This window comes from Notolabrus celidotus, chromosome 22 (genome assembly GCF_009762535.1).
Source record: "Notolabrus celidotus isolate fNotCel1 chromosome 22, fNotCel1.pri, whole genome shotgun sequence".
Lineage (NCBI taxonomy): Eukaryota > Metazoa > Chordata > Actinopteri > Labriformes > Labridae > Notolabrus > Notolabrus celidotus.
In genome coordinates this window covers 9,312,483-9,340,359 of record NC_048293.1, presented here as the reverse complement: position 1 = coordinate 9,340,359, position 27,877 = coordinate 9,312,483, and the positions used below count along the sequence as shown (strand labels likewise).

At 39.5% G+C, this 27,877-nt stretch overlaps 1 protein-coding gene across 2 annotated transcripts; it reads right to left on the bottom strand.

Annotated features, from left to right (window-relative positions):
* Positions 1 to 742: 742 nt before the first annotated feature.
* Positions 743 to 27,515, bottom strand: cnksr1 (connector enhancer of kinase suppressor of Ras 1). Of its 2 annotated transcripts, XM_034674579.1 has the most exons (21): positions 27,279 to 27,515; positions 26,068 to 26,225; positions 23,243 to 23,445; positions 22,458 to 22,542; positions 15,804 to 15,845; positions 15,582 to 15,701; positions 12,815 to 12,874; positions 10,271 to 10,339; positions 9,933 to 10,058; positions 8,370 to 8,473; positions 5,773 to 5,918; positions 4,759 to 4,940; positions 4,642 to 4,675; positions 4,141 to 4,316; positions 3,975 to 4,048; positions 3,512 to 3,583; positions 3,120 to 3,184; positions 2,889 to 2,950; positions 2,688 to 2,778; positions 2,219 to 2,400; positions 743 to 1,943 (listed from the first exon to the last, which is right to left on the bottom strand). In XM_034674579.1, the coding sequence occupies exons 1-21, from the start codon at positions 27,328 to 27,330 to the stop codon at positions 1,503 to 1,505; spliced, it is 2,544 nt and encodes an 847-aa protein (XP_034530470.1). In that variant the 5' UTR covers positions 27,331 to 27,515; the 3' UTR covers positions 743 to 1,502. The 2 variants fall into 2 exon arrangements, with proteins under 2 accessions (XP_034530470.1, XP_034530471.1); XM_034674580.1 differs by lacking the exons at positions 22,458 to 22,542; positions 23,243 to 23,445; positions 26,068 to 26,225; positions 27,279 to 27,515 and adding exons at positions 17,447 to 17,520; positions 19,517 to 19,556.
* Between the last annotated feature and the right edge of the window lie 362 nt (positions 27,516 to 27,877).

Here is a 27,877-nt window from a genome sequence, read left to right as displayed (position 1 = left end):
GTTTTGAAACACTGAAGTTGTATTTTAGTTCCTACTAGGCTAAAATCTGAATTTTTTTTATTACGAGAATATCGATATTAAGAGTTGAAATATCGATATCATATAAGAGGTCAAAGTATCAGGATATATTGCTGTATCGATATTTTTTCACACCTCTACTAACTACGTGTTATCCGCTTCATTTAAAAAAAATATCTGATTACTTCAATTGCATTCAATTTTTAAATGTACTTTGACAGTTGTAATCTGATTACATTAAAAATAGTCAGATATTGGTTTTACCTGATCTAATAACTTTTAATCTTATAATAGAAAACAAAAACATATCTGACAACATGTGCCACCCCTGGATCTCCCCCTTACTAGCTTTAGCTGTTAATGCTCTCCCATAACTACAAAATACTGTCACTTCTGGATGTAGATTGCAATGGCAAAAATGCCAGACTCTAATAGTAATAAATAACCTGATGGATGAAGTCAAACTGGCTATTTCCTCTTCACGTAAACAGCCTATAGCTGTGACACTGCATGCTGAAAAACTACTTAAACCTCAATATCATAGTCCAATGCTACATCAAGGATGTCCTGTAAGCAGTAAAATTCACATGAAGTTTGGATATGCTAAAATTCACCGATAAAAGAGAGACACATCACAAAGGCACCCCTTGTGAGTCTGAAACAATATGACAGATTCATATCATGGCACACAATCCTAAAATACAAATAAAAGCCAAAAAGAAAATTGAAAATTAAAAAAATCAGACAGCATGATGGTAAATAAAATAGCTGCTTACGAAGGCTTCTTAATTTACCATTCAGCCACCTTAACCTTGATCTTTAATCAGAAAATGAACCTCACAACACATCCCAGTGACCGGCATACTGCTTTTTTGTTATACTGATGAATACATAAGTGAACAGGATCAGACACACCTCCGACGTCTCTGCACTTGAGGAGACTTGATGTATGTAGTTACATTCAAAGCAGGTTCAAGCAAAAAAAAACACTGAACGAGAACTGTCATCAAACTGAGAGCGTGGAGATGGACCAGCCTTTTTTTTAAAGTGTATTTCTTGTGCAAAATATTTCAAATATATACATTTTTTTAGGTACCGTCAATAAACAAATACTCACAGTATTTTTTGTAAAACTGTATTTACATATCACATTAAAAGAGGCATGACTTATATTACAAATTCTCTGAACTCTACAAAAAGTTGTTTTTTTTAATCGGAGAACAAAACAGTCATTGGATTTTATAAATACAAAGTGAAGTAAAAATGACACTTGGCAAATAGTTCATCTTTACACCCCTACATTAATTTGTTCACTGTGGAAGTTCAGGTCCTAATCTGATGCATTTCAACGACTAACTTGATTAAAGTGCGATTTTGGCTGATCCTTTCAGTTGGATGCACCTCTCTCACTTTACAGCACGAAAACATTTTTCATTTGTTTCAAAAGAGCAACTTTGCAGTGATTCGACAGTTCCAGCAGGGTCCTAAATGTAAAAGTAGTTCTCAGCAGCTTCTCCGCTCCCAGCCATTTCACTCAGCTCTTTGTTTATTGAATCCTGCAGCGATCCCAAAGAAAGTTCTAATACAGGACTGCCCTCTGGGCTCGGGGAGCCTGGAGGGATCTCCAGGTGAACATCAGCTGGCTCTGCATCTACTAACTGCTCCCCGTCGCTGAGGCTCAGTCTGTATGCGCCTTCGGTCTCTGCGATGGCTGTTTCTGTAGAGACAGTTTCCAAGGCAACCTCCTCTGTAGGTGTGTCCTGCAGTGTCCTGTCTCCCTCTTCTTTGGAGGCCTTGAGTGCGGACAGTTTCTCAATTTCTTGGACTAGTTCATCGTTGTTCTCCTTCCACTGACGATATGTTGAGGCATTCAGTTCAGACTCCTCTAAGAGCTTGTTGATTTGCAGAAGCTCCGCCTCTTTAGCCTGTAGAGAAAAAGAGCTTTCAGCGATCATGGTGAGTCAAACATGAAGCAGTTTTTTCTAATTAAACTGGTATAGATGAGATGTAAGAAAGTCAAGCTGAAGAAAGCTGCAACATCTTTTTTCCTCTTTCAACCTAAAAAAGTGAAACTCCTGATTTTCCAGGTTGAAAATAAGATATATACATTTGGACATTCCTGGCCTCACTGGCACTTTGAATTGAATAGGCCTGCGACAGTTACCTGAGGACGTGAGATAAATGCTTCTGAATGACTCACTTTAAGTGTACTCTGCAGGGCTCGGAGCGTGTGTGCCTTCTCATTAATGACCGGGTTCTTGTTGCGTCGTATGAAAGATTTCCTGAAGTGGTCGTGCGTAAACGGCTGCTCGCTGCCAATCAAAGAAACGCCTCCTTCCTTTATGTTGTTCAGCATCATGCCCATCTCATCCACCGGTCCTCCTTTTCACAGAGAGGACAGGGAGCAGAGTCAGAGAAGAAACAGATGGAAGGACAGATGTTAGGTTGACAATCATAAAGCTATTACATCTCATCACAGTTGATTTGGATGAAACACCCATAGGGAAAGTCCATGAAGAAAAAAAAATCATGAAGATGTCTTATTTACTCAAAAATGATTAAAACATCAATCAGAGGGCTTGAGCTTTCATAGTTTGAGGGAATTATTCATTACAAGAGAAAACAAGGAAGCATCAAAGACAGCTAAAAATGAAAAGTTGGAGCAGTACCTGTTCCTTTGCTGCCCCCTGTTGAAGGACTTGTTAATGGCGCCTTGTTGGTTTTCCCTTTGGGGCGAGGCAGGGTGTTGGACTGCACTTTCTGAGGCACATAAAGAGACCAATCAGAATGTGAAATATCCTTTAGAAGATGTGTTTTTGTGTGTAGTTGCTTTTTATTGAGTAGATGAGTAGATTTTTGAATGTACTGACCTTGTTTCTTCTGCGAGGTGAAGGTGATCCCTCGCTCTCTGATTCAGTCTCGCTGTAACATTCTGCACACAAATAAAAAAGCTGTTATACAACCCTCCTATCATTATTAACTGGCCTGCATCATGTATTACAAAATTGATTTTATAAGCATTACACGACATGCAGGATGACAGGAAATTGAAGGAGTTTTGATACAAACAAGTTACAAATACAGGAAGAAAATGATCCCACCTTCTTCACTGCTTGGGCATGTGTGCTTATGCTTCTGTATGGCTGTGATCAGACAGTTAATCCACCTGGAGGAAAGAGATAATATGCTATGTCAACACAGATGAAAAGCAATTCTGTTTCAGTGCTGTTTGTGATCAGGGGCTCAAAAACAGGATTCTGCAAAGCCACCTGCAGGGGGCAGTGTAGACCAACACCTGTTTGAGTGTGATTCAACCTCTCTAATGTGATGACTGGAGGAAAACTGATGGATTCTGTACCTGATGCATCTAAGAACTGGTCACAGCGAAGCTAAACTTGCATTATTTAACAGTCTTTCCTGATATGTTTAAGTTAAGGGGAAAAAAAGAAGACACACAGGTAGAACAAGTCCTTCTGCAAATGATCAAACTTACTTGCTCATGTCGCTGACGTTCTCAGCAGCGAAGAAGAAGTTGTGAAATCTCTCATGGCACATTTTAAACACGCTTAAGGGGAGAGAGAAAAGAGGCGCAAATATGAGAAGCCACATTAAAATGATCAAAGAGGAGTTAAAACTTAAACTAGTGGGCAGAGATACGGTTCCACTTATTCTTAAGATACAACATGTGCTCTCTCTCATAAACCATTAAGAAAATACTTCTGTTAGTGGTTTTATATTTTGCACATTTCCTGCGTCATATAGGCACGATTCATAAAAACATCCACTGTGCAGGGGGGACAATGAAGCCTCTGATTTCAACCTCCAAGCTATGTCTATAAAAATCAAGAACATAATTATTTAATCCTCTTTGATGAAACAAACTACAAACTACAGTTCATCGCATATCATTAAATAAAAGTCTTGTTCACATGATCAATCATAGAGTTCATCCTTACTATTTTCTCTTGTGCTCTCCAGCGCTCTCTATGTTATAGCTGGAGATGTTGACGAAACCCTCTGCCTTCTCGTCCTGCATAAAAAATAAACAGTGGTAGTTTTAAAAGTACTACATCATCCATTTGGTTTTATGGTGATGCAACTTATCTGTAGTTTTATTCCCACCTGTTGGCTGGTGTACCAGTAGAGTGAAGGCCCTGTCAGGATGAACCAGAAGCGCTGCCACTTCTGGGCGATGAACACGCTGCTCTCTTTTCTCTTCTTCCACAACCAGCCGTCACAGTCAGGTCGACCCAGTTCACGGCAGGACACACGACGCCGACTTAGAGCCGTCGTCATGCCTGAGAGGGAAATGAAAGGATGGGAGGAAGAAGAGAAGAACATCAGAAAAGCAATTCTTGTAATATTTGGTTCATTTTTTTCTAATGCAGGGGGTTTATTTTCTGTGTTCACATTGCAACACTGTCTTTAGATTCACTTACATTAGTAAGAAATCTAATGTACTGATGGATCAAAGCTTTTTTTGTCATATGCTTTTTTAACTTGAGTCTACCTCTTCCTGGTCTTTGATTGGCCTGAACCCCTGTAGATCCTTTCACTAATTTAGCATGAGCTAGTTTAAAAACAGACTATGAGTGCAAGAGGACATTAAAGCACATTATTTACCTTTTGTAGAGCTCTTCTTTGTCTCCTTATTACCCTAAAAGAAGGACAAATAGAATTTAATAAGAAAGTAAACTCAGGAAAGTAAGAGTTTGTAATGTCTGCATGTGTGTCTCTCACCGTGTGTCCCACCATCTCAGGGCAGGAACTAACACTAGCTCTATCCTGGTTGATTCCCTGAGGGGAGTGACTTCTGAAATCAAAGGGCGAGGGACTTCTGGGTATTGGTGACCGATCTCGCCTCAGTCTTGGAGAGAGTCTTGGGGAGAGCCTTGGACTTCGCGGACTTCCAAACTCAGTCCCTGAGAAACAAAGATCATGTGATTTTTCTCCATGAAACAGCAGTGTCCCTGAATGCTCTTGAGTGACCCAGCACTTGGTACTTTGGTCATTATTGTGGTGATGTTAATTGTTGATGATGATAATGGAAGGTCTTAAATTGTTTGGTTGCTTCATTGTAGATGTTCCTTTTTTTGAAAAAAAAAAAAAAATCCTTACTTACTTTTGTGCATTGCCTTTACACTGCTTGGCAGTACCTGCACCCAAATTGACTTGAAGCACTTTGTTACTCTTACTGATCTTGTTTCCTCTTGTCTAGATCTTTGCTTGTGTTGTTCTTGTTCTTGTATGTACGTCGCTTTGGATAAAAGCGTCTGCTAAATGACATTGTAACGTTGTTGTAACATATTAGCATGTGACATTAAATCTGCTCATTCTAATTCGCATAACCACCTGTTAAGTAAAATTATCCCGACCCTTGCTTATACAATTAACGCCACTGTATCCAGGCAACATAACATGAAGAATAAAAAGTTACAACCGGAAAAAACCTGCTCTACATTAAGTTAATCTGAATTGCCTTTTGTTGCAAATTAAATCAAAAGAGTGTCAAATTATCCCCTGCGGACAGTGCATAATGATATTCTACCTCTAGTTTAATTACAATTTCATTCTAACTCATTTATCTGGAAGGCTAATGTGGTCATTATTTCCTCATATTAAAAAAAAAAGACCTTTCACTACAGCTCACATCCTGCTTTAACAACTGACACAAACTGTTTGAAAATACAGTTTAAACTCTGTGAGTAAAGACAACATGCAGCCCGAGGCCAGTGTTTGCTCTGTCTCTCCTACCTGAGGCAGAATTTGGTGACAGCCCTCTCTCTGGGTTTTTATATGAAGTTAGAGTCAGACTCCCCTCCTGCTCCTTGTTGGTCGACAACTCAGATTCCTCCTGTCCCATAGGCTGCTGAGCTACCTCTGGCCCATGAACGGCTCTCCTGGAGTGAAGAAAACAAACAAAATAAGGATCTAAAAACTCATTCATGGTTCGTTCAAGTGCTTCCAAGAGGTGGCAGCACTAGAGATTTAAAAATCCGCCCCAAAGCCCATTTAATAATGTGCAGGAAAGTGGTAGGATTGGCCCTTTTTCTTTCTGCAGTGACAATGTCTTTGACAGCAAGCTAGACTAAAATGTAGTGAAACAGTATAAACACTCTGTTCAGGCTTTTAAAGAGGTGAAATATGGCTCCATGTGGCAGAAGTCAAAAGTTTATTCTTGTTTTTTCCCCTCAGACTGGAGTAAGTGTATCGGGATGTGACAGGCTAATTTACAACCTTTAATGCACCTTCCCCGCCTACTCCCTCCATTTGTCTGCACTCGCCTGCTCTCCATCAGCTCTCACCGTCTACTCTTGCCTCTCCATCACTCTCCTTCCTCCCTTTTTCTTTTTCTACTTCACCTTGTTTGAGTCTTTCTTCATCTCTCACAAACTCCTTCTACTGACTCATTTTCCCTCCTCCCCTCTCATTTCCAGTCAGCCGTGAACCATGGGTGTGATAGATTGGGAATTTATGGCATTTGCAGTGTGACCTCATTGCAAACCTACTGGGTCCTGGTAGATTAATGAGGTCACAAGAGTTCATAGGAGGTTCAGTTCTATGAGGTGAATCCTCTGTAGTTCAGTAAACCTAATTTCGGTCAAGTCTGCTCAGAGATACAGAGATATTTTCCCTCTAAATATTCTAAGGTCTCATAGGCCAACTAATCAGCTTTTTATTTGTTATATAGGCTATTAAAACTCCAACTTTTCATTTTAAAGACAGAATATATTTGAGACGAGAGACCAAAATACGGCAAGATGATTTGCCTCAATTAAACATCTTCAACTTGCTCATTCAGGTCATGGATGTTGTTTTAAAATTAAAGGTACCCTGTGTTACTTTTATCTAACAGATACAATTTTGATTGTGCATACAAAAGCTTTGGTTTTAATCCATCATGCCAAAAAAGCCATGTATATTAGGCGGCGTGTCCACTGACGGCTTTGTTTGCGCTGGCAGCGCCAATTTTCTATTTAAACTCTATGTGATTCAGCGTTTTCAGCGCTCAGGTCCCTCAGCGCGAAAATGCTCTCAACATCAGCTGATTTTTGTCGCAGCGCTCTGAGCACTCTAAGTTGAAAATAGTTCAACTTTTGGAACACTGCCTCGCTCATCAATGTCACTTCTTGATCACCGACCAATCAGAATCAAGAAGGGGCGGGACATCTACAATCATCTTTGTCAACACAATGGCATAGGTCCGTGCAGAGGAGAAAAGTTATCACACTCATTTTGTCGAGATATGATTTCCTGGTTTAGAGCTGCTGCTGATGCTCTGACACGATTTCTATCAACATTTTTACAGTTTCATGTTAAAATGCCGTTGAATGAAAGCATACAGAGCATTTTAAAACAGACATGACGGGACGCAGAAGTGTTGACTTGACGACTTTCATTACCCAGCAACAGTAAACGCTGGCAAGAAGCTCTCAGAAAATGAGGTCATGGGAGCTACCGGCGCAAAAAAGCCAGCAGTGGACATGCCACCTAATTATTCTAAGCTGAAAATAAAGTGGGAGATTATTACATTTAAATGTGTGAAGCTTAAAGCATTTCTAGACAATACTCTGTTTATATTATTTTTAGAGACCAACATGAATTCACTATGAGCAAACACATGGCAATATTTGGCAAAAGGCTTCCTTCTAATGGCATAGTCCATTTTAAACTGAGGTAGTATGACGTACCTGTCAATAGCATGTGTATTACTGAAAGGAGATCTGCTGTGCTAAGTGCTTGCTTAGTGCCCAAACACTAATCAACATTAGTGTTTGGGCCTAGCTTTCTTAAAATCAGCTTAATCATGTGATAACGTTCACTTTGTCTGCAGCGGTCAAGCGCCTAGCTTCCGTTCTGGTTCTGTGGACAGTTTCTCAACAAAGGGTCCGAGATACCCAGCATCCCCTGTGGGTAATATACTTACTATTGACAAGCACCTTATACGACCTCACTTCAAGGGAACCAAAACATCCTTTTAGCAGACAGAAACCTCGAGCAGAACCTGACTTATTAGTGATCAGCCATCTGCCAGACAACATACTTGTGGCTACACTGCCAGGGATATTGTTAAAAATATATATATGTAATACTAGCAATAGCAGTGTTAAAAAACTTGAACAAAATGATTCTCCTGGATTTTTTTGTTACATAGGAAAGGGCAAAATGTGTCAACAGTTATCTTGTATCATATGTCTAATGTATTTCATAGTGCTTGTGCTATGGAGTTCTGTTTCTGGAACTGTTAATAAACTATTAATATATGAAATAGAAGTTACAATTACATAATACAGCTTGAGTCATTGACAGAATAGCTAATCATTAGCGACAAAGCTAATTTTTGCTCTTACCTAAAAGAGAGTGACCTGACAGACGCTGCTACCCTCTCAAATATGGAGTGCCTTGGATTATCCTCCTCCTCCCCCTCTGACCTCTCCTCTGTCTCCTCTTCCTCCTTCAGAGAAAAAAAAATCATCAAAAAGCAGATATACAATCATATGAGTGTGCACAACAAACTGTAAGTGTGCGTGTTTGTTTAGGGGTTAGAGGAGCCCTCTCCTCAGCTCTCTGTCTGTGTCCTCTTCGTGGCTCGGGAGATGAGAAAACAACACAAACAGTGACACACACAGTCTCTTTAAAAGCGGGGCATCAAGTGAGCTGATACACTCAGCTGATTCACATCTCCTTATGTGTGCTTCCTCCCCCTAAGGCGGCAGTTAGATCACAGATTAGCATGGTGAGGGTCACAAGGGGGTGTAAAATGCACAGAGTGCGTGCGTGTGTGCTAGTCTCAGACACAGATATGAACTCGGTGTGTCATTCAAAGACAGTTGGCATAGTGACTACTGAGAGAGTGAATTTTTATAGGAAACTAATCCCAAGTGATATCAAACGGATAAAGAAGAGAAGAATCTCATGAGAAGGGAATGCACGGAAGCCCCGGACATAAACTGGGTGAACAATCCAGTTTTGGGCGATGATTTCATGCTCAACCATGGATGAAAGTTTAAAAAACTGAAACTGGGGGGTGGAAGATTAAAATTGTCTGTGTGTATTAATGATGTTGCTGGCTCTGGATTATTTTGAATGACCTTAGATGTTTTTGAACATTTTTTAAATTGAGTTCTGAAGCTTATAAGTTTATGTTTAAGTATAAATGCAACAAGAAGAATACTGGTCAAAGTCAAAACAGCTCATCAGAAAACACTACCTAATAAATACTCAGTACAAAACTTAATCTTTGCAAGTTAACGGCCTGTGTACACTAACTAATTTTTTGTGTTTGCAATGCCCACAAACTCAGTTGCAGAGTGCTTTTCATTGGCACTTGCTGTCCCGCTGCACTTCCACTTCCCTTTCTAGTGACCACTGTGTCTGTTTTAAATTGATCCTTAAGCTTTTTCTTTGTTTTATCCAATGGTATTTTATGAAGCATACATAAAAACAACTCATAGTATTAGCATCAATAAAATGAGCTTGGTAAGTTCATCCTCTGTACAGACCTCTGCCATTGTTATTGACAAAGTTGATAACAGAAGTCCCGTCCCTTGATGACCTTGATTGCTCAGTGGAGAAGTGGCATTAATGAGCATGAGCGTTAAAGTATTATATCAGAGAGCAGGACTGTTAGCACAGCAACAAAAAAAGTTTTGCATTTAGGACACTGAGCATTGTAAACTCTGAACTGCTTTAGTTTTGTAAAGGAATTACGGGCACAATAAAACATTGTCAGTGGAAAAAGCCCTGAAAGCTTCTTCAGCCTGATAATCAGAAGGTTTCATCTCCTATCAAACAAGGCCATCTGCACAGGAAGCTTTCAATTCTACTTGTGTGTTTTTGTGGCTGGGATCTGAATAATCAAGATGATGATTGGACGATAATGGCATTGAAAAAAGACTTGAATGATCCCTGACCTGTGTGGGGGACACCTGGACCGTGTTTCTGCGTCTCCCTGATCCAGGAACCTTTTTCAAGACCAGACTGACTCCACTGGGATTCTCCTTCAGCTTCTTCACCAGGTTAGCTCTGCTCCAGCCCACCTGAGACAGCAGCAGAGACACATCATTATTCAAGGGTAACGCTTATTGTTTCTGACACTGGAACACTTTGCAGAAACACACAATGTGCCAAAGTGTGTCTCAGTTACCTCTGAGGTAAGACAGTTTGCAATACATATTGACATCACCACTATTATACAATACAAAATATACTAGCTTGTAAACACAAACTGTATGAATCATGTAACTCTCACCACTATCTGGTCGTTGACTTGAATCACTTCATCACCAGCCAAGATCTTCACAAAGGCATCAGCTGACGGCTGCAAAACAAGAGATCAGCAAACATTATATTAGTTTCATTTTGACCTATGTTTGTTTTTAATTACCTCACAGAGAGACATGACAATAATGATAACACACTATCTAAATTTAGAACATAAAGAAAAAAAAAGCTATGACTCTTATAGTCCTTTGACCTTTGAGCTGGTAGCAAATCAATCAATCAATTTTTATTTGTATAGCACCAAATCCCAACAACGGTATCTCAGCATGCTTTTACAAACATAGCAGGTCTAGACCGTACTCTATGTTAAATTATTAACATAGACCCAACATCGAGACAGATTAATAAACAGTTCCCTCTTACAGACAGGACTCGATCTTATCTCATCTTAATCCACCATCAGCATTGCACCTCACAGTATTTAGCTAGCTACAGCAGCAAAGAAAAACTTCCTTTCAACAGGCAGAAACCTCGAGCAGAACCAGACTCATGTTAGACAGCCATCTGCCTCGACCAAATCTTAATGTGCAAAACTTTCCTTTGAAGATAAGAACAACTCAAGACCCAAAAAATGGGGATGTCGTTTTGGAGCTTCCAACATGGATTAAATCCTCCACCACAATATTTCCCTTCACATCACAACATCAATACACAGTATATTTAATAAAAATGCTATTGAGTTTGAAGAAGAACAGCTACCTTGTTTGGCTGAATTTGACAGAAGTGAGACTTAAATTGAGGAGTTCTTGAGAAAATCTCAAAAGGATCCATCAAAAAGTAACAATAAGTTTGTGGACACAACACAGGGACAGTAACTGGGTTGATTTGACAGTAATATGTGTAAAAATATGATGCACACAGACTGCACTGTGTGTATTTGTGGGCAGTGGTCCCATCTCTTATTAGCAGTCAGCTGCAGTGATGTAACAGCGGCAGAAGCAGCAGCAGGGGAGTAGGGGGGTACTTTGTTGTTGACATCATGGAAAAATAACATCTCCATCTCTCTGTCCCTCAGGAGAGCTTTACCCTCACACTAAGTTTACAAGCCCTTCTTCTTCAGCCTGAGAAACACTCCTTCATTCCAGCATAGTGCTCCAGTTTCATTGATAAGCCTCATGATCCAAGTGATCCTTGGCTTTCTCAGAAATGCATCAATCCCTGCTTCTGAAATGGGATGATTTTATTTTCCCAGAGGAGCCAAAACTAACTAAATCAATAAGCTATGGAAATTATCCACTTTAATTTACTAATTTAAAAAGGAGAAGTATGTATATGGGTGTATCTGGACATATATGGATGTATATTTGTTTTTTTGTTTTTTTTTCTATACTTATTGCTCTTTTATCTTTTTTAATTATTATTATTTTTTGATATTCATTCACCTACTCATCGTATTGTAATTTCACTATTCTTTATTTTCCTGTTTGAGTACTTGTCAATCTTTTATTCAAGGTACTACCACATATTGGCTTTTTTTTTTTTTTAATTTTATTCATTTATTTAATATGTTTCTTATACAAAAACGTCACTTTCTTGAATTGTTTGCACTGATCTTTTTTTTGTAATGTGTCAAAATCTAAATAAAAAGATCTTTGAAAAAAAAAAAAAAAAAAAAGGAGAAGTTAGGGAGGAATATAAGCACATTTAAATTTTAGCTTATAAAAACACACTGGTGTATTCAACCATGATATAGGCCAGAGTTTGCTGTTCATATACAGTATGTGGTCGCCAGCCTTGAGCACATACAGTATTAATCATACGGAGAATCAGCAGCAGGAGGCCCTGAATGGTTCTCAGTTTCCAAGCAGTGAAGCAAAGAAAGATAGACAACAGCTAAAAATAAATTGAAATCAAAAAGTAGTTCCAAGGGGATTTCTGCTTAGTAAACAGCTCGTCCTTTCGTATTAAATTATTTTTCAAATCAAAATTTTATACTTCTAATGGGCAAAGCTGATTTAGCAGAAACACAAATGCATGTTTACTGAGTCCCTTGGTACTGAAAACAGACACACAATTGAATTTTCTGGTCACAAACAAAGAACAGAATAGAAGAAAATATCTCTTGTTATTGCTCTCCATGACAAAAAAAAACCTTCCAGATATTTCTAAATGAGACCACTATCTGAACCACTTCAATATTTGTGTTGAAATTCCACTGGGAGAAGTGTTAGTTTGTATAAGAAACTGCCAAATGTGAACCACACACTCACAGCTCGTTACCTATTACACTCTCTGACATGTCAGGGGACTCTACAACATGACCGAGGTGATGAGGATGAGAAACCCTCAGAGGCTTTAGACCCTCCTCTGTAGTTGAAGTTCACCTTTTGGTCTCATGGTTCAAGAGGAGCTGAGGTTTGAGTCACGCTGCTCTTCAGGGGAATTGGTTAAGAGCACTGAGGTGGCATCAATTGTTAGCTGTGAGTGTATATGTGTGTGTGTATCTGTGTATCTGTGTGGTTTGTTAGCTGAGTCAACAGAGGGAGTAGGAGGGTAAGTGAAAGAGTCTGACCTCAGCTGCAGTTCCGGTCACGTAGTGGTTACTGGAGCCCGTGGATGTTATCTCAATCCCCTGACAGAGAGAGATAGCGAGAAACAAAAAGATGCATTGAACATTTCAGAGTGATAAACCTGCAGAACACAGAGTCAGCTCTGCAAGGCACTGAGTCATAATGATTCACACTAATGGACTCATAAACATTGCTCTGTCTTGTTCCTGTCATCATTTCTGATGCTGCGGAGATATTGATGTCAGTCACCAGATGTATCAATGGCTCAGCCGGCCTGCCTTCATTGATTATTTTAGACCATTATGTGGAGAGCCGACAAATCACCAACCAGGAAGCAACAATCAATACAAGTCACATGACAACATGAATACATTAATTATAATAATATATTTTTATGATTTAATTTTGGGCTTTTTTGAGTTTATTTAACAACTGAGGAGAGGCAGGGAATGATGAAGGGTCAAGGTCGAGAGTCAAACCTGTGACCAATGTGTAGTATATGGAACAGCTGCTCTATCTGCTAAGCTAGACCAGAGGCCAATAATCTAAACTTCAAACAGAGAGTAGAAGCTTACAACCTGAGTTGTTCATCTCTACATGTTAGCCCTGTGATGGACTGGCAACCTGTCCAGTGTGCACCCTGCCTCTCGCCCAATGACAGCTGGGATAGGCTCCAGCCCTCCCACGACCCTGAACGGGATAAGCGGTAATGATAATAGATGGATGAATGGATCTCAAACTGGTTAATGGTCGCTCTTAATCCCCACTACAAAGCCTGTGAAGGCATTATACACATGCCATGAATGGTTTTCAGCATTATGGTCCATGTACTTGTAAGCAGATATAAGCCATAAGAGAGGATATAAAGATACAAGTAAATAAAGTACATTAGTTAACAAAATCCTCTGCATTCATTAGGTGGTTAAGGAAGGTATTTACCTTAATCGTTAAGTTTATTTGGGGATTTTTATGACATATTAAGCATAATCTGCTGGGTTTTAGCACTGCAATAACTTCACAACACAATGTGTTGGATATATTCCTGACCTTTTTGTGAGAACTCTGTTATTTTTCTCTTGAGCCCAAACAAAAGGCTTTTAAGCTATCACTGAAACACACCAAACCCATCATTTTCTGTGACAAGGCGAATACATTTATCAGTGATAGATAACCATAACGGCTGAGTCACTGTTTCATAGTCATGTCCCAGAATCTTTCTTTTTTAGTCATAGACATCCACTCTCTATCTCCCCCTTCTTCTATGTGAAAGGATTACATTTCTCTTAAAGGGAAGTTAGAGATGAAGAGGTGACATTTTACTTTTAGATTCCCGTGTTCTTTATGAATGAGCACGGTTTGTGTATTCTATAAGTCCTCCTCTCGTTCGCTTCCCTCCCTTTCGGTGTCTAGTTCCCATTATTTTCAATCATTTAGAGGCTGACCTCGTTATCTGTGATGTGCTCCAATCAATTCCTCTCTGTCAGACGAGGATAATCAGGGATTGTTGCTTGTTGTCAAGCACATTTGTAAAAATGACCCTGTTCTACTGCAGGAACATTGTAAGAAATTACCTGCTACGGTTTATTAAAAACCTATTACCTTTAAATACATGCAGACAAACAGAGACACACACAATGTAAACATTCATGGACTCAAAGACAAACAAAATGATTGTTGGTCGAAAGTATCTGAGGTAATGAAGAATAACAAAAAACACATATGGGGAAATGGGAGGGCTATTATCTGCTAACATGACAGAGATTTTTACCTAGTGGACTGAGCACACAAAGGGGAGAAAATTGAACAAATGTATTGAAAAATTGCTTTGTAGTCACAAATGAGGAGGACACCGGATAAAATAGACAACGGACAAAGGGGACAACTATAATTATTGTAATACATGAACAGAAGGCTCAGTCATTAGAGGAAGAGACAGGGACAGAAAGTCGATCATGAACAACTAGAGGTAAGGGTTTTGGAGGCAGTAAAGGGAGAACCTTGAAATAGATGAAAGAGTGATGAGAGGAAGCAAATAAGGATGAATAACTCCCGGTTATGATGAAGGCAGAGATTGAACACTAACAACTGCAGAGAGAGAGTGAGAGAAAACAAGACAGAGTGAGCAGGTTGTCAGGAAACCAAGGACGTGGTATGACAGTGAAAGCATTTTTTGAATGATGTTCAGATTGTTATATTAAACAGGTGTTAGATAAAATATGCCAGATCTCTTCTGAGAAAGACCTTCAAAATAGTCTAACAGGGCTGATACTGGCTGTAATTAATAATTTCAAAAATATTCAGTATCACTCTTCGTGGAAGATTTTGTGTCAACCACAAATGGAGAATTATGGTTGATAATGACAGTTTCATCATTCACAAATGTCATAACTATTTTCATCATCAATATATTGTCAATTTTGCTTCTAAAGGGATGAAAATAAATACACATAATAAATAAAATGTAACTTATTGCGTGAGGTTTAGGATATACAGCATCTTATACATCACTTTCTTCCTTTAATTTCCAGCCCCTTAAACAACTAAAGAAACAAACACTACATTTTGAAAACCTGTGTTGCAATGTGTTGCATGTACCTTCTATTATAGTGCAGGTACTGTACATGCTGCAGTGGACAGAACAAGTGTTGGCCTGTAAAGTAGTGTACAGAATTAGCATTTACTCGGACTGACACGGGAGTCGTCTCATTGGTTCTAATTGGTTCTAATGTTAATCATGGTAAAAAGTCATGAAGTGTAAGAAGTCTTTACCAGCTGATCCCCAGGTGACACAGGCACCAGGTCGACACTCTCCAGCTGAGCGGTGTGAGTAAGAAAGGACTCAGGGCTGGAATTCAGGATCTCATCACAAACGGCCACCATCTGACGGCACTGAAGGATGAAACAAACCACATTTTGAGTATCTTTGGTAATAATTAAACTTACTGAAAGATATTGAAACAGAGAACATATAAAAGTACTTTGTGCACTCACCACAGAGATTATGTCCTTTTCCTTTTCATAGACTGAACCTTCCTGTAGATTGAGTGAAACAACATGTCATGAGTTTCACAAAGCAGAATACCAGAAAATGATGCTACAGCCGCCAGATGCAAAGCTGATATTGATTTGTAGAAATGGGACAATCAGACAAATGTCCTATTTCCTCTTAACAGCATGAGGCAGGAAGTGAAAGTCCAAAGAAATCCAGAGGCAGTGGTAATCATTTCAGTGTATAAGGTCTTGTGTTTCTTTAACTTGCTTTTTATACTGGCAGTGCTTTTGTAAAACTACATAAAGGCACTTGTTCTATGAAATTAGCAATACAGAGGATAATGACAAAAAGAACTGTAGATGGCAGATGTTTACAAAGCATATAATTTTTTATTAAACGGATATACTGTATGTCACACACTATTATTGTTCATTAAGCTAATTTGCATTGCCTGGTAGTGTTTTGACTTACATAAAGACTGTAAGGGGAAACTAATCCCTGTGAAATGTAGCGAGGGATCAACAGGGAACATAGTGGATGTCTGTGCTAATTAAAGGCTGTGACACAAGTCTGCAGGGAGGGGTATGACTGGAAAGGTTTCTGTCATGACTACTGTCAGCTCAGTTTGTCTGCTAGCTTTGTGTTTGTTTTTGAGCGCGTGTGTGTTGCTATATGCCCCTTGGGTATTTCACTGTGTATACTTGAGAGACCAAACCCTGAGAGATATTAATTTACACCATAACAAACTAGAAAATGTTGAGTATAAACACCCAAACATGTTCATATTTTTATCTTGATTTTGAGTCAAGCTAAGTACTCTAGTCATGGCATGTTAGCTCGTATGCTAGAGTGACTAAGGATAAGTTAGTTAGATAGCTAGCTAGCTTGTTATGGTTTTATTCACAGCATAAGCAAAAAAAAACATGAACTAAAAACATATCTTTAAAAAGATAATTTGGCTTTAAAGTAAAGAAGTACTGGAGGTGCAACTTTCCTCTAAGCTAGTTGCTAACATCACCAAAAACATATTATCAGTGTAAACAGACCTGGGTTTATCTATCTGAAAATAGATTAAGAGTTACTTTTAGCCACTAAGAGGAGTTTGTACCTCATGATAATGCCACCGTAAGCTGAGTCACACTGCTTCCTTGAGCTAAATGCTAACATAAGCATGCTGTCTTGCTTACTACGACAATGCTAATATGCCAACGTCTAAATCATTATGGCGCTTTGTGTGACAGCATTCTAACATATTCTGGTCATCACTTCACACAACGTAGGCTGCAGCTAAGCTGAGGCATTAGGTCATTCCATTTGTGGATAACTGTTGAGATGTTTTTGACTGACAGACCAGCACTACATCTTTACCAAAACTAATGGTTAACCTTCAAATACTAACTAAAACAGCATAGCTTATATGCAGACAGGTTTCAAGTGTTACAAATGCTAAACACTGATTAAACAGAGAAAAAAAATGACTTACACAAATCCATGTTGTTATCTAGCAATACACGTGAGATATAAATCTGTTACCACCTCCTACAGAACACCATCACTTCTCGTTTTGCTTCATTAGTAACACCTCTCTCTTTACAGTTTCTCACTATTAGAGCACAAGGTAAAAATACAGCCAAGTCCACACCTCTGTTTTCTGTTGTATTTGTAGCCAAATCCAAGGGGATTCCTCACAACAGCAGAACCTGTTTCTTTTTAACTCTGCCAGAATAGGAAATGACACATACATTCGTGTGAAGTGAGTGACAGGTTCACTTCTGCATTGAAAGTTACTGTATGTGACATCAGGAAAGTGTGGTGGGTGTATAAATTCTATGTGAGGGCACAGACGAACTGTTACACAAAATGATTAACTGACATAATCAAATGGGATTTAAAAAAAATCCAGAAATATCAAAACAATATGTCAAATTACTCCATAAGGAACTTCCTGTTACCACACTCCAATTACAGATATATGGATATGAAGCATATGAAACGCAGTTTAAGAGGTCATAGTGTTTCCTTGCAGAGGTAGAGACACATGAGCAGGAAAGTGGAAACAGGAGAAGAGGACAGAAACTCTAGGACAGACTGGTTCAGTCCCCAACAGCCTCCAGCATGTTCACGCTCCACTTGCTTGCCCTTCTATTGATTCCTCTCTAAAATAGGACATTTACAGAAACACTTCACATTAAAACAACTACTTCCATTCTTCAACATATCCCTCTGGTTCTTCAACTTTTATTTTTCTCCATCATTTCAAAGGGTACAGTCAGATATTAAGCATTTTTAGTTCTCTTTCAAACTAAACCAGAACAAGAAGATCCAAGGTTACACAACATTCAAACCAATTTAGCTCTGTGCTGCCAGCAAGTGAAGTAAGATTGTTAGTGCGGCGCCACGTTATGTCACCCCTAACTACCAATTCCTCAAGAACCATCAGTAACAAGCAATTTTCACTGTATTGACCTTTAAGAAAAACAGCTGGACTAAAGTTCAAACCACAGACAGACTTTAATGACAGACCTTTTCCTCTACTTAATTGTGGCAAATTAAGTTAAGGATATTAGCCTCTATTACAAAATGGTAAGCAATCTAAGGCAGAATAGCAGCATCTTATTTCAACTATTAACCCCTTTAATTCATGACTACAGTTATTTGCATTTCCGTAAAAGCCAAAGAAGAATGTTTCATTTCACCTCTGCAACACTGCACAGTAATATGCAGCTACTTCACTCAGCAGAAGAAAGGTCCTGTGTTGTGAAGCATGGTGTGTGTGTTTGTGCATGTGGCTTGATCAGGTGGCGAGCCGACTTTACAGCAGCGCTCTGTGCCTGAAAGCTGTTCTCTTTATAGTTGTCTAGGAAACAAAGGGAGGCTATTATGTGGGAGTGACGTTCTTAAAAAAAGAAGAGGAAACAGATGAATGCATGGACACACATACAAAAACACTGAAAGTATCACATTAGAGTGCAGTGACACATGAATGTACCTGCATAGGTAATTACAGACTGCTGACAACAAATGATTGAACTAATTCTGTCTATTTCCTTTCTTTTATGTTTTAATTTTCTGATACAATATAGCTAAGCCTTTTCAAAATAAAAGCCTGGTGAAGTCAAGCCCTAACATGTTCCGTCTGTCTCTGTTTACAAACTTGGACTTCCCCAGTAGATATCTTTCACTTGCCACCTACAGGTCACAAACTTGCTATAAAAAGACTGAGACATCTTAATGTTAGATCTCTTTTGCAACTGCTTCTCAACTTTCCATCCACATCGTACTACCTCACTCTTTGCCCCTTCCTTCAATGTGTTTGTCCTTGCTTTTTTCCACTCCACTATGCAGCATATTTGTCTCATGCCCTTTTTTGGCACTGTGAAAACGTTATATTCATGTCTCTCATATTTTCTGCATCCTGAGCCTTCAATAAGTCTGACAAAACAAAGAGATGTTGTTCATTACCTTTTAAGCATAATGGAGCTTTTTTTAGTACCTTGTTTTCTATGATAATATTTTTGGTCAAAGACTTTCATTGCTCCTCGTTGGAGCAGTTATGACATTGTTTAGATGGCTCCTTATTCTTGAAATGTACATTTAACATGAATTCACCAGGATATTTACTGTCAGTTGATATATTTTACTTCTAAAGGGTACATTTTGTCACAGAAGTATTTTCCTTTCTTGGTTTAAAATCATTATTAAAGTCACATACCTTTTTTAAATTCTTCAAATACCATTTTTGGCCATATTTCGAGTTATATAAGTTCACAGAGACCTCTAAATACGTCCCTGTCTCTCGCTCCCCTCCCTGAATTTGCTGGCTGCCTCAAAGCAGACTGAGACTGAGTGAGAAACTGAGACTGAACAACTCCAGTGTGGGATCCCAACAACACCAGCTGACTGCAGACCTTGAGGGCCCTTGAGGGGGAGGGGGCAAATGAAACACAAAAGCGCTCAGACACAAACACGCAGATAACCGGGAAATAAAGTTCTGACTCTCCTCATGTAAAGAATGCTGTTAGTTTCTTCACAAGCAGTTTTTCAGAAACAGACGTCATGAAGGAGCCTCCTGACAGCACGTCACTTGCTTCAGTTAGCTGGGGGAAAACTAAGAAGCCACAACTGCTGTTCTGTACTCTGCTGATGTGATCAATTTGGTATAGGGACACATACATAATTCTATACACCCCGCCTGCGGGTTTATAATGCTATGATGACAGTTAAATTGACTGATAAAGTCTGATGCACGTCAGATTTCTCATTTGCTCTTAGCTGTGAGGCAGGTGCATCTCAGCTTTTCAGAACTGACCTTTAACTCACCTGCAAATGGTTTTAATTACTCACTTCACCTGCCTAAACATATGCAGGGTTTATAGTTGTTAAAGTGTCCTACCCAAAAGTCGAAAAAGCAAAACTGTTTCCAGTAAAATAACTAATACAGTGCTTCAGTATTAGTACTGGCAATGCTGACAATACAGACCTAAATGTGTTTTTTTGGCTGTTAGCCAGGATGCTAGCTGGTAAATGGATGTTTTCGTATAATTAAGCCCCCCAAAATTATAAATGTGGTATTTTTTTCCCACCTAAACAGTAATATATAGAACAAAAAAAAAAATCATGGCTGCCATAATAAACTACTTATTGAGAGCAGCAAGGTAAAACTGCTTAGGAAAATTATCAACATCCCAAATTGGCGCTAGAAGAAAGTGTCATGTTAGCAAACATGACAGCTAGCAAAATGTTAATTTTTTTTTTTTCATTCCATGTTCACCAGTTACACTAGTAAAAGCATAAATTAAGCAGTTTCACGTTGACATTCAGTCTTTCTGTAGCACCCAGTGAGCTACTGCTACTGCTAGCTTAGCTTGTTCCCATGTGGTCAGCTTGTGTTTAGGTCAGGGATCCTTCAACATCCTGATTCAGGCCATACAACAATAATAGCTGTCAGATTACATTCATATAAGATGAGTAGAATGCAGCTGTATTGAGCCTATATTGAGGGGGTACTCACTATATGCTGTTACTCTCATCTTGGTATCAGAGCCAGTATAAGGGAGGAAGATTTTTTTTGTATTATTCACAAGCTAGTTTGTCAAATGTACATAAATAGCTAAATGACATGACCTGATAAATTGCATCTCTTTTTTGGACATTAATTACCACCTGTTAGTACCTCCAGGCTTAAACACACAGTCTACACACAGTTCAATAACAGGAATTGACTAAACAATAGCCAGACATAACCAAACGATGACCAACAGACAGAAGCAGTGAAAGCGACAGCTTGCTAATGGCTCACCCAGTGCTGCACTTCCATCCATACAGAGCCGGCCATGAATAAAAACAACATTCAATGTGTTACAAATATGATTCACTTTATATGGTCAAAAACTTCCTATCAGGGTAAAAAAAGCTCAATGACTCTCCAAAACCAATACTTCCTTCCTCACAATCTGATCCCCGTATTAATGATGTCACTGCTACCAAACACCAACACTTTATTTTTCACATAACTGGCCTGAAAGCTTATTCTGGTTCAACCTTTGGATCATTAACATTGAAGAAACTGCTTTATATATCCAGAACAACATTAAGTCACAGTTATTATCCACTGCTTCTAGAAAACAGTAATAAAAAACATCATTATAAGCAACGGGCAAAAACTACACTCTGCTGCGTAGGCTTTATCCATAGTAGTCAAACAAAGTGCTTGAGCATCACAAGCATTATCACCTTGTGTAGCATTATCCAATCAGAAAGGGGAAAACTGTACCTGTCGTGCCTGGCAGATGTCCAGAGCCAGCTATAGTGGTCTAAATATAAACTCCTCTAAATACTGAGCCTCCTCTTTCTCCCACAGCTCCAGTCTCCTTACCTTTCTCTAATGATCTCTCATTCTGTTTCTATCTGCAGCTCCATCTTCTCTTTGTCTTCTTTTCTCTACACTCATGTCAGCCCATTAATCTCTCATGTCACTACAGAGTCCTCTCACATTAAAGTCTCCCTCTGCCTGTTGCTCCCTGCTGTTCATTCAGTGACATGCGCTCCTGCAGGAGTTAAAAGTCATTAAACAGTCCAGTGCAATCCCTCCCTCAGTCTCCTCCTTCTTTCTCTGCCTTCCCCCTTTGCCCTCCTCCCTCCTTCCCTCCCTCCCCTGGGTGCTGACATATCCAGGCCTGTCCTTTCAGCTACCTGTGAGCACTTTTTATACAGTCATCCAGATAAGAGTATTCTTTTCTTTTCCTTATTTCTGTCAAACATTTACTACAGCATTGAAGGTGTAAACAAAAAAATATCCAGCCCTCTTCTTAAGCAATCCTTTCAACCTTAGCTTTTTCAAGGTACAACTGCCTGCAAATATGCCAGGAATGTAAAGATAAAGAATGCATTACTGAAGCTAAGCTGAGGAAAAGGGAGTTGTGCTTCTGTTTTTCTCCCTCCACTTTAGGGTCGTAGTTTAAAAAAAATAGCTGACCACACTAAAGGTTGTTGTTCCTCTTTGACAGTTCAGAAAAACATAGGTCACTTGTGTTTGGTTCCTCTAAAGATAAAACACGTCATGAACATACGAGCAGTGAAGCCGACTAAAAACAAGCCCAACAGTGTTACAAGAGTTAATTGAAATAACTGCTTAGGGCCATAAAGAGACCTACCTTGTGGACAATTTCTCCTAGCTCTCTGCAGTAATTGAAGACATTCTTGGTGGTGGTGTATCCACTGAGCTGGGAAAACTGATACCTGAAAAGACAGACAGGGATTAGATTAAAAAAAAAAAATTAAAAAAATATTTTGTTTTTTTTTATTCTTCATTTTAAAATATATGTACACACCAGATTTCATACATGTGGAGAGGGCTATGAGGACACCTTTTCCACAATTTCAAGGGGGAGCTATGGACCCACACTCCTGGGCGAGATGCTTAACATACACATTTTTTTGTGCTTCTGATACGTGTGCATTATGTGGTAAGTTTTAAAGCATGTCACGTGCAAAAAACTCTCGGGAAGAAAAAATAACTATATACATATATATATATATATATATATATAGTCCTCACACTGTTTTCAGCCTGGGCTGTAATATTCTGCGCAAAGACTGCATTGATCTGATTTTACACTGGTGATTAAAACGAAGGAATACAAAACTAAGAATTTAGGAAATTGCACCAAGAGATAATAAAAACAGCAATAAGAGAACCCTTGTCTACAGAATGATGGAAAAGCAAACACCAAAACATCCCCATATAAAAGGCTGCACTTGATAAATGTTGACTTACTGTAACCCTTTAAAAATAAAACCTGGAGCAACAAGAACAACAGCCAGCACTATTTTTGTGAGAGACACCAGAGAACATTTTCTGAGTAAAAAATAACTGCAGGACAAAATAGAATTTAGAGTACTCAATATATAACAGTTAGATAACTCTCTCTTTACAAACCTGTTGAGCAGAGAGAAGAGTCCTTTGGCAGCGGTGATGAGCTCCACTACAACCTGCAGAACTCCAGCGGGCAGCTTGACAGTACTGCCTCCATCATAGCTGTTGCGGCGCCAGCGGCTCTGGATGCCCATCTGGAGGGTGTGGGCCACAGCGCGCAGCTTCTCTGTGAGGCCGCGCAGGTTCTCCCCACCTATTCCATATGTCTGGAGAGCACACACACATACACACACAGATCAAACACACACGTGTGGCTGGTTAATTCCACTTCTGAGGTATTTATAGCTGTTATACAGAACAAATCTGTGATGTTTAATGCATTACTACTCCACTTCCTAGCTACAGTGCCCCAGCTCTTCACAGAGCACAGACTTCTGGTGTTTAATATGCATTCCCCTCTCTACTTTGAACTTTTGAAATTAGATATAAAATGACCTAACACAGCTAAAAAACACTGGGAGAAAGCACACTTGAAAACTGAGGGTAAGCTGAGAGAAGGTTGTGCGCTATACATGCTCTGGTCTGCAGTAAGTCTCGTTTCCTCTTTGAGTCTGTCCCCATTCGAAGATACACTGGTTGAAATACGTTATTGAGGCTCTGATTTTGACATATACTAATATTGAGCGCCTCTGTTATGAGCAACACAACCAGTTCTTATCAAACTGAGTTATGTGAAAGTCTTCATTTTAAGAAAAGTTTCAATTCAATCGGTTATTTGATACTAAAAAGACGTGATGTAGAGGCTATAGTCATTGAAGCAGACAGCAGGTACAATTCCAACCCCTGGTCATATGCAATATGTCATTCCCCACTCATTCTCCCCAGTTTCCTGCTATTTCCACTCTCCTGTGCTTTACCGAAGACATAAAGCCCTAAAAATAGGGAAGTGATGTCATCGTTGAGTATAAAATGTGCTTGAGTGTAAGTAGAAGCAGCGTGACATCAGGTCTGCAGCTGCAGCAGCCAGATTGCATCTGCACAAACCTTGGGACCAAAATACATCCCGGGGACAATATGTCAGTGCCCGTCATGGCAGTATTTTGGCTTCATTTTTTTTTCTTACAATGGGAGCAAATAGAGGCATGTCATCCATATTTATATACAGTCAATGGTGGGGTGTAGCTGCAGACCTACACAGTATTAGGCACAGGGTTATAATTTTATGACTGATCAGTGTATTTCCAAGCTTGAGAATATCGAGGCTCAATTTCAAAACTTAAAATAAGAATTTCCGACTGACACCTTTATTCATAAAACTCTGATCAACACTTCTAGCCAAGATGAATCATATACTAGAAGATTATTGTTTCATGACATTCAGTTTATCGCAATGAAGTGCTCGTTTATTATCTATCCACATACAAGTAACAATGGCAGCAGTTTCTTTTTGTAAGGTGGAGGCTGTGGCTGTCATAAAGAGATGGAGGAAATATTATTTCACCCTAATTACATAAGACTTCATATCAGAGAACACCTCTCAGTCACTTCAGAATAATTCAAATCAACGGAAGCTGCCACATCAAATTGTGGCTTAAAATACATGTTCCTCACATAATAACAGGCAGAGCTTCCTTTTACCTCATATGCCTGACAAGGGAAGGAGTTAGTTATTGTCTAACCCACTCATCGGTGGCCAAAAAGCTTGGATCATTCAGGCTTTGTTGTCAAACATCAACAAGCTGGAACAATCCTCCGTCAACAAGTGGACATGAATTTTTCATGGCCTTGTCGACTTTGTAGTTGTTAATTATGTAACCATGCACTTGAATGTGTTTGGTCTGCTCCATGTGAGTGTCTGATGGTTGTTTTTATGAATGAGCCCTGTGTTAGCACTTCACGCAGCATCGAGACTAGATTTGCATGCACACACAAACACAAACAGGCTTGGCATGGAAACTGTCAATCCTTGAAATGGATCTAAACTTTTCTTAAGTTACTTCATTTCCCACACCTGTTTGAAGCTTAAACTACAGGTAGGCTTTACTTACACTCTCATTTATGGAGACTTTGATTTAAACTGTTAATGAATATTTCAAACAGTATTACAACAATCCCACAGCGTGCCGTTTAAGCAGCCTGAGCTTTTTCTTGGTGTTCAAAGACTGTTACACCACCAGAGCTGGAGCTTTGCCTGACTCCATTAGTCCATCCAATGAAACAAAAGCCTTTCTGGAAACACAAAAACACCCCCCCACACACACCAACGCCACTATTTAAGTGTCCTGAAACTCCCTCGCAAAATTGGAAAGGGAGGATATTTAATTAGGCAGTAGAAAAAAAAGTAGAGATAGAAGAAGTCCTTTTTTAAAGCAGGGTAAAAAAGAAATGCCCAGACATTTGCATGTAGAGTATTAAGCAAAAGCATATTTGTTCTAAATCTGATTTGGTTGCAACCAAAGCACAAAGAGTCTTTTGATGTTAGCTAGAGAATCAAGTAAGTATTTAACTATGACATGCTTGAATTGTGGGGTTTTGATTAAAAAAGCAAAGCAAAGTAAAGGAAGTCAACCTTGAATACTGCAAAAGGCTCCCTAAATTGTGACTTATGTGGAAAAAATGGGCACTTATGTATTTTGTCATAACTTACAAAAAAAAAAAATGTCTGCTGCTTCCACAAGTACATGGTCTGAAACCAGTGCAAAAACAGAAAAATACCCTCCTGTGCTCTAATATCACAACACAGGAGAATAGCCAGACAAGGAAATACTGCTCAGCAAATACCCAGAGTACATCTCTCCGCCACAACACACACACAGCCTTGGATACATAGGGTGCTACTATGGACACATACTGTACACAAACACATGTGAATCCGCTTTCTGCCTCACCAGAGAGCACAGTTTCTCCACAGCCTCAAGTATGAGCTCCTGGTGTCCGATTTTATACACTCCCAACTTTTCCAGGTCTTTGGAGGTCAGCTGCAGCACATCCACACCTGACAAATGCCACTCAGACACAGGGTACTGATGCAGGGGGGCGTCCAGACCTGGCAAGAGGACACACAAAGACAGGATATATACTTAGGTTTGTACTCTACATGTAGGGCATAGGCAGAAAAGCCCATGCATGTGCAGGCAGAGACATGCATAGAGAGAATGGACTAACAGTAGGGCTGCAGGCATGCTGAGTTAAGTAGCGTATAAGCCTGAAAAAATCTGCTTCACATGTTGGGCACTGAGGCCTGTAAACAGTAGCAATGTGTTTTTGAAATATAGTTTGCATGCAGAATTTTATTAAACTATATAATGATAACATAATGTGAGAGTAGGAGCTCTTCACTGAGTGGGTTCTGTAGTAATGCATTATAAATGGACACCTTCAAAATAAAAGCACAATGGGACAATACTGTGTTAGTTGTGTTGTGACATGTTTAAGCGCTCAAAACACTTACTCATTAAGAAAATCACACCATAAGAATAGTCCTTTCACAACATTAAATGTATTGCACTGAAGTAAAACATAAACAACAAAATGCACTGAAACTATCAAAGTAAAAGTAACCCCCTTCAGTGTTATATTATCGTAACAAAGTATCATAAAGACTTACAACCTGTATTTATTGTAATACTCTGTGTTGTGATTGGCTATAAGAGTATAATTAGATTAACTTGTGTTTTGGTTGTTCACTTGTCATTACAGCATTTGTTACAATGAAGCAAAACTTTTTCATGACTTGTTACAGTGTGATTGCATTATAGGCCAACATGCCTTTTCTGAGCTTATTCCACATTTAATGTAGAACAAGCAGTACACCCTCTTGACTAGAGAGTATGTCAATTTCTAAGGTCAGTGAACGCAACACGTCCAACTGAGAAAATAGTAAACAAGCAGACATGGACTACGTTTCTAGAGATACCACCTTGATCAGAAAAGATCTGTTGTGGCTCAATCCACTTCCTCATTCCACCTCCACCTTTCACTTCCAATAGGATTTGCGTGGCGCGTCTATTTCTGACCCCACTGCCCGAGCCAAAGTACCTGTGAGGCGATCAAGGCGTGAAAAAAACCCTCACATCACACAGCGCGATAAGTTCCTCACCTTGGAGCCATTCGCTGACTCGCTCCTCGCTCCACGACGTTATAGGCTCCATGCTCGGAGTCCTGCTGCAGTCGCTGGTTCAGCTTCCAGCCTTCCTGGCCGATTTCTACCTCTCCGGGTTGCTGGAGGAAGGAAAAGTTGATCCTGATTTGGAGTCGGACGATGACGAGTGGCACTCCTTCGCACAGGTACAGCAGGTAAGAGAGTCCCCCTGCTGACAGCCAATAGTGCGGAACTGTCAGGCTCGACCAGGAGCAAAGACCCCTCCCTCCCTACCCCTTCACCTAACCTCCTCCCCCTTCTTCTTCACCTTACCTGAAGGAGTAGTGAGTGTGTGAAAAGTGCTGCCGCTCTAATGCTTCATAACTTCCCTCATAGTTTGACTTTCATACGCAATTACGTCACAACAAAGGCGCAGGGCCTGTTGTATTTACACAGCAACATGTGACACACTAGCAGCATCACCTGTACAGTATCATGTAATCCTAAAAGTAATCCTATTAAGGGTAAACAGGAAGGTCATGATTAACTGTGTGGACATTCTTGAGGTTGCATTAGAGTGCAGCAGATCTCAAGGGAAAAAAATGCCAATCTGCCTT

Bases quoted from the DNA above. Each gene is read 5' to 3' on its own strand.
- cnksr1 (XM_034674579.1), bottom strand. From the start codon at position 27,330: ATGGAGCCTATAACGTCGTGGAGCGAGGAGCGAGTCAGCGAATGGCTC. The intron at 12,875-15,581 runs GTAAAGACTTCT...TCTCTCTGTCAG, and splicing joins TGTCACCTGGGGATCAGCTG to GGGATTGAGATAACATCCAC. The intron at 2,951-3,119 runs GTGGGATCATTT...ATTTGTGTGCAG, and splicing joins ATGCCCAAGCAGTGAAGAAG to AATGTTACAGCGAGACTGAA.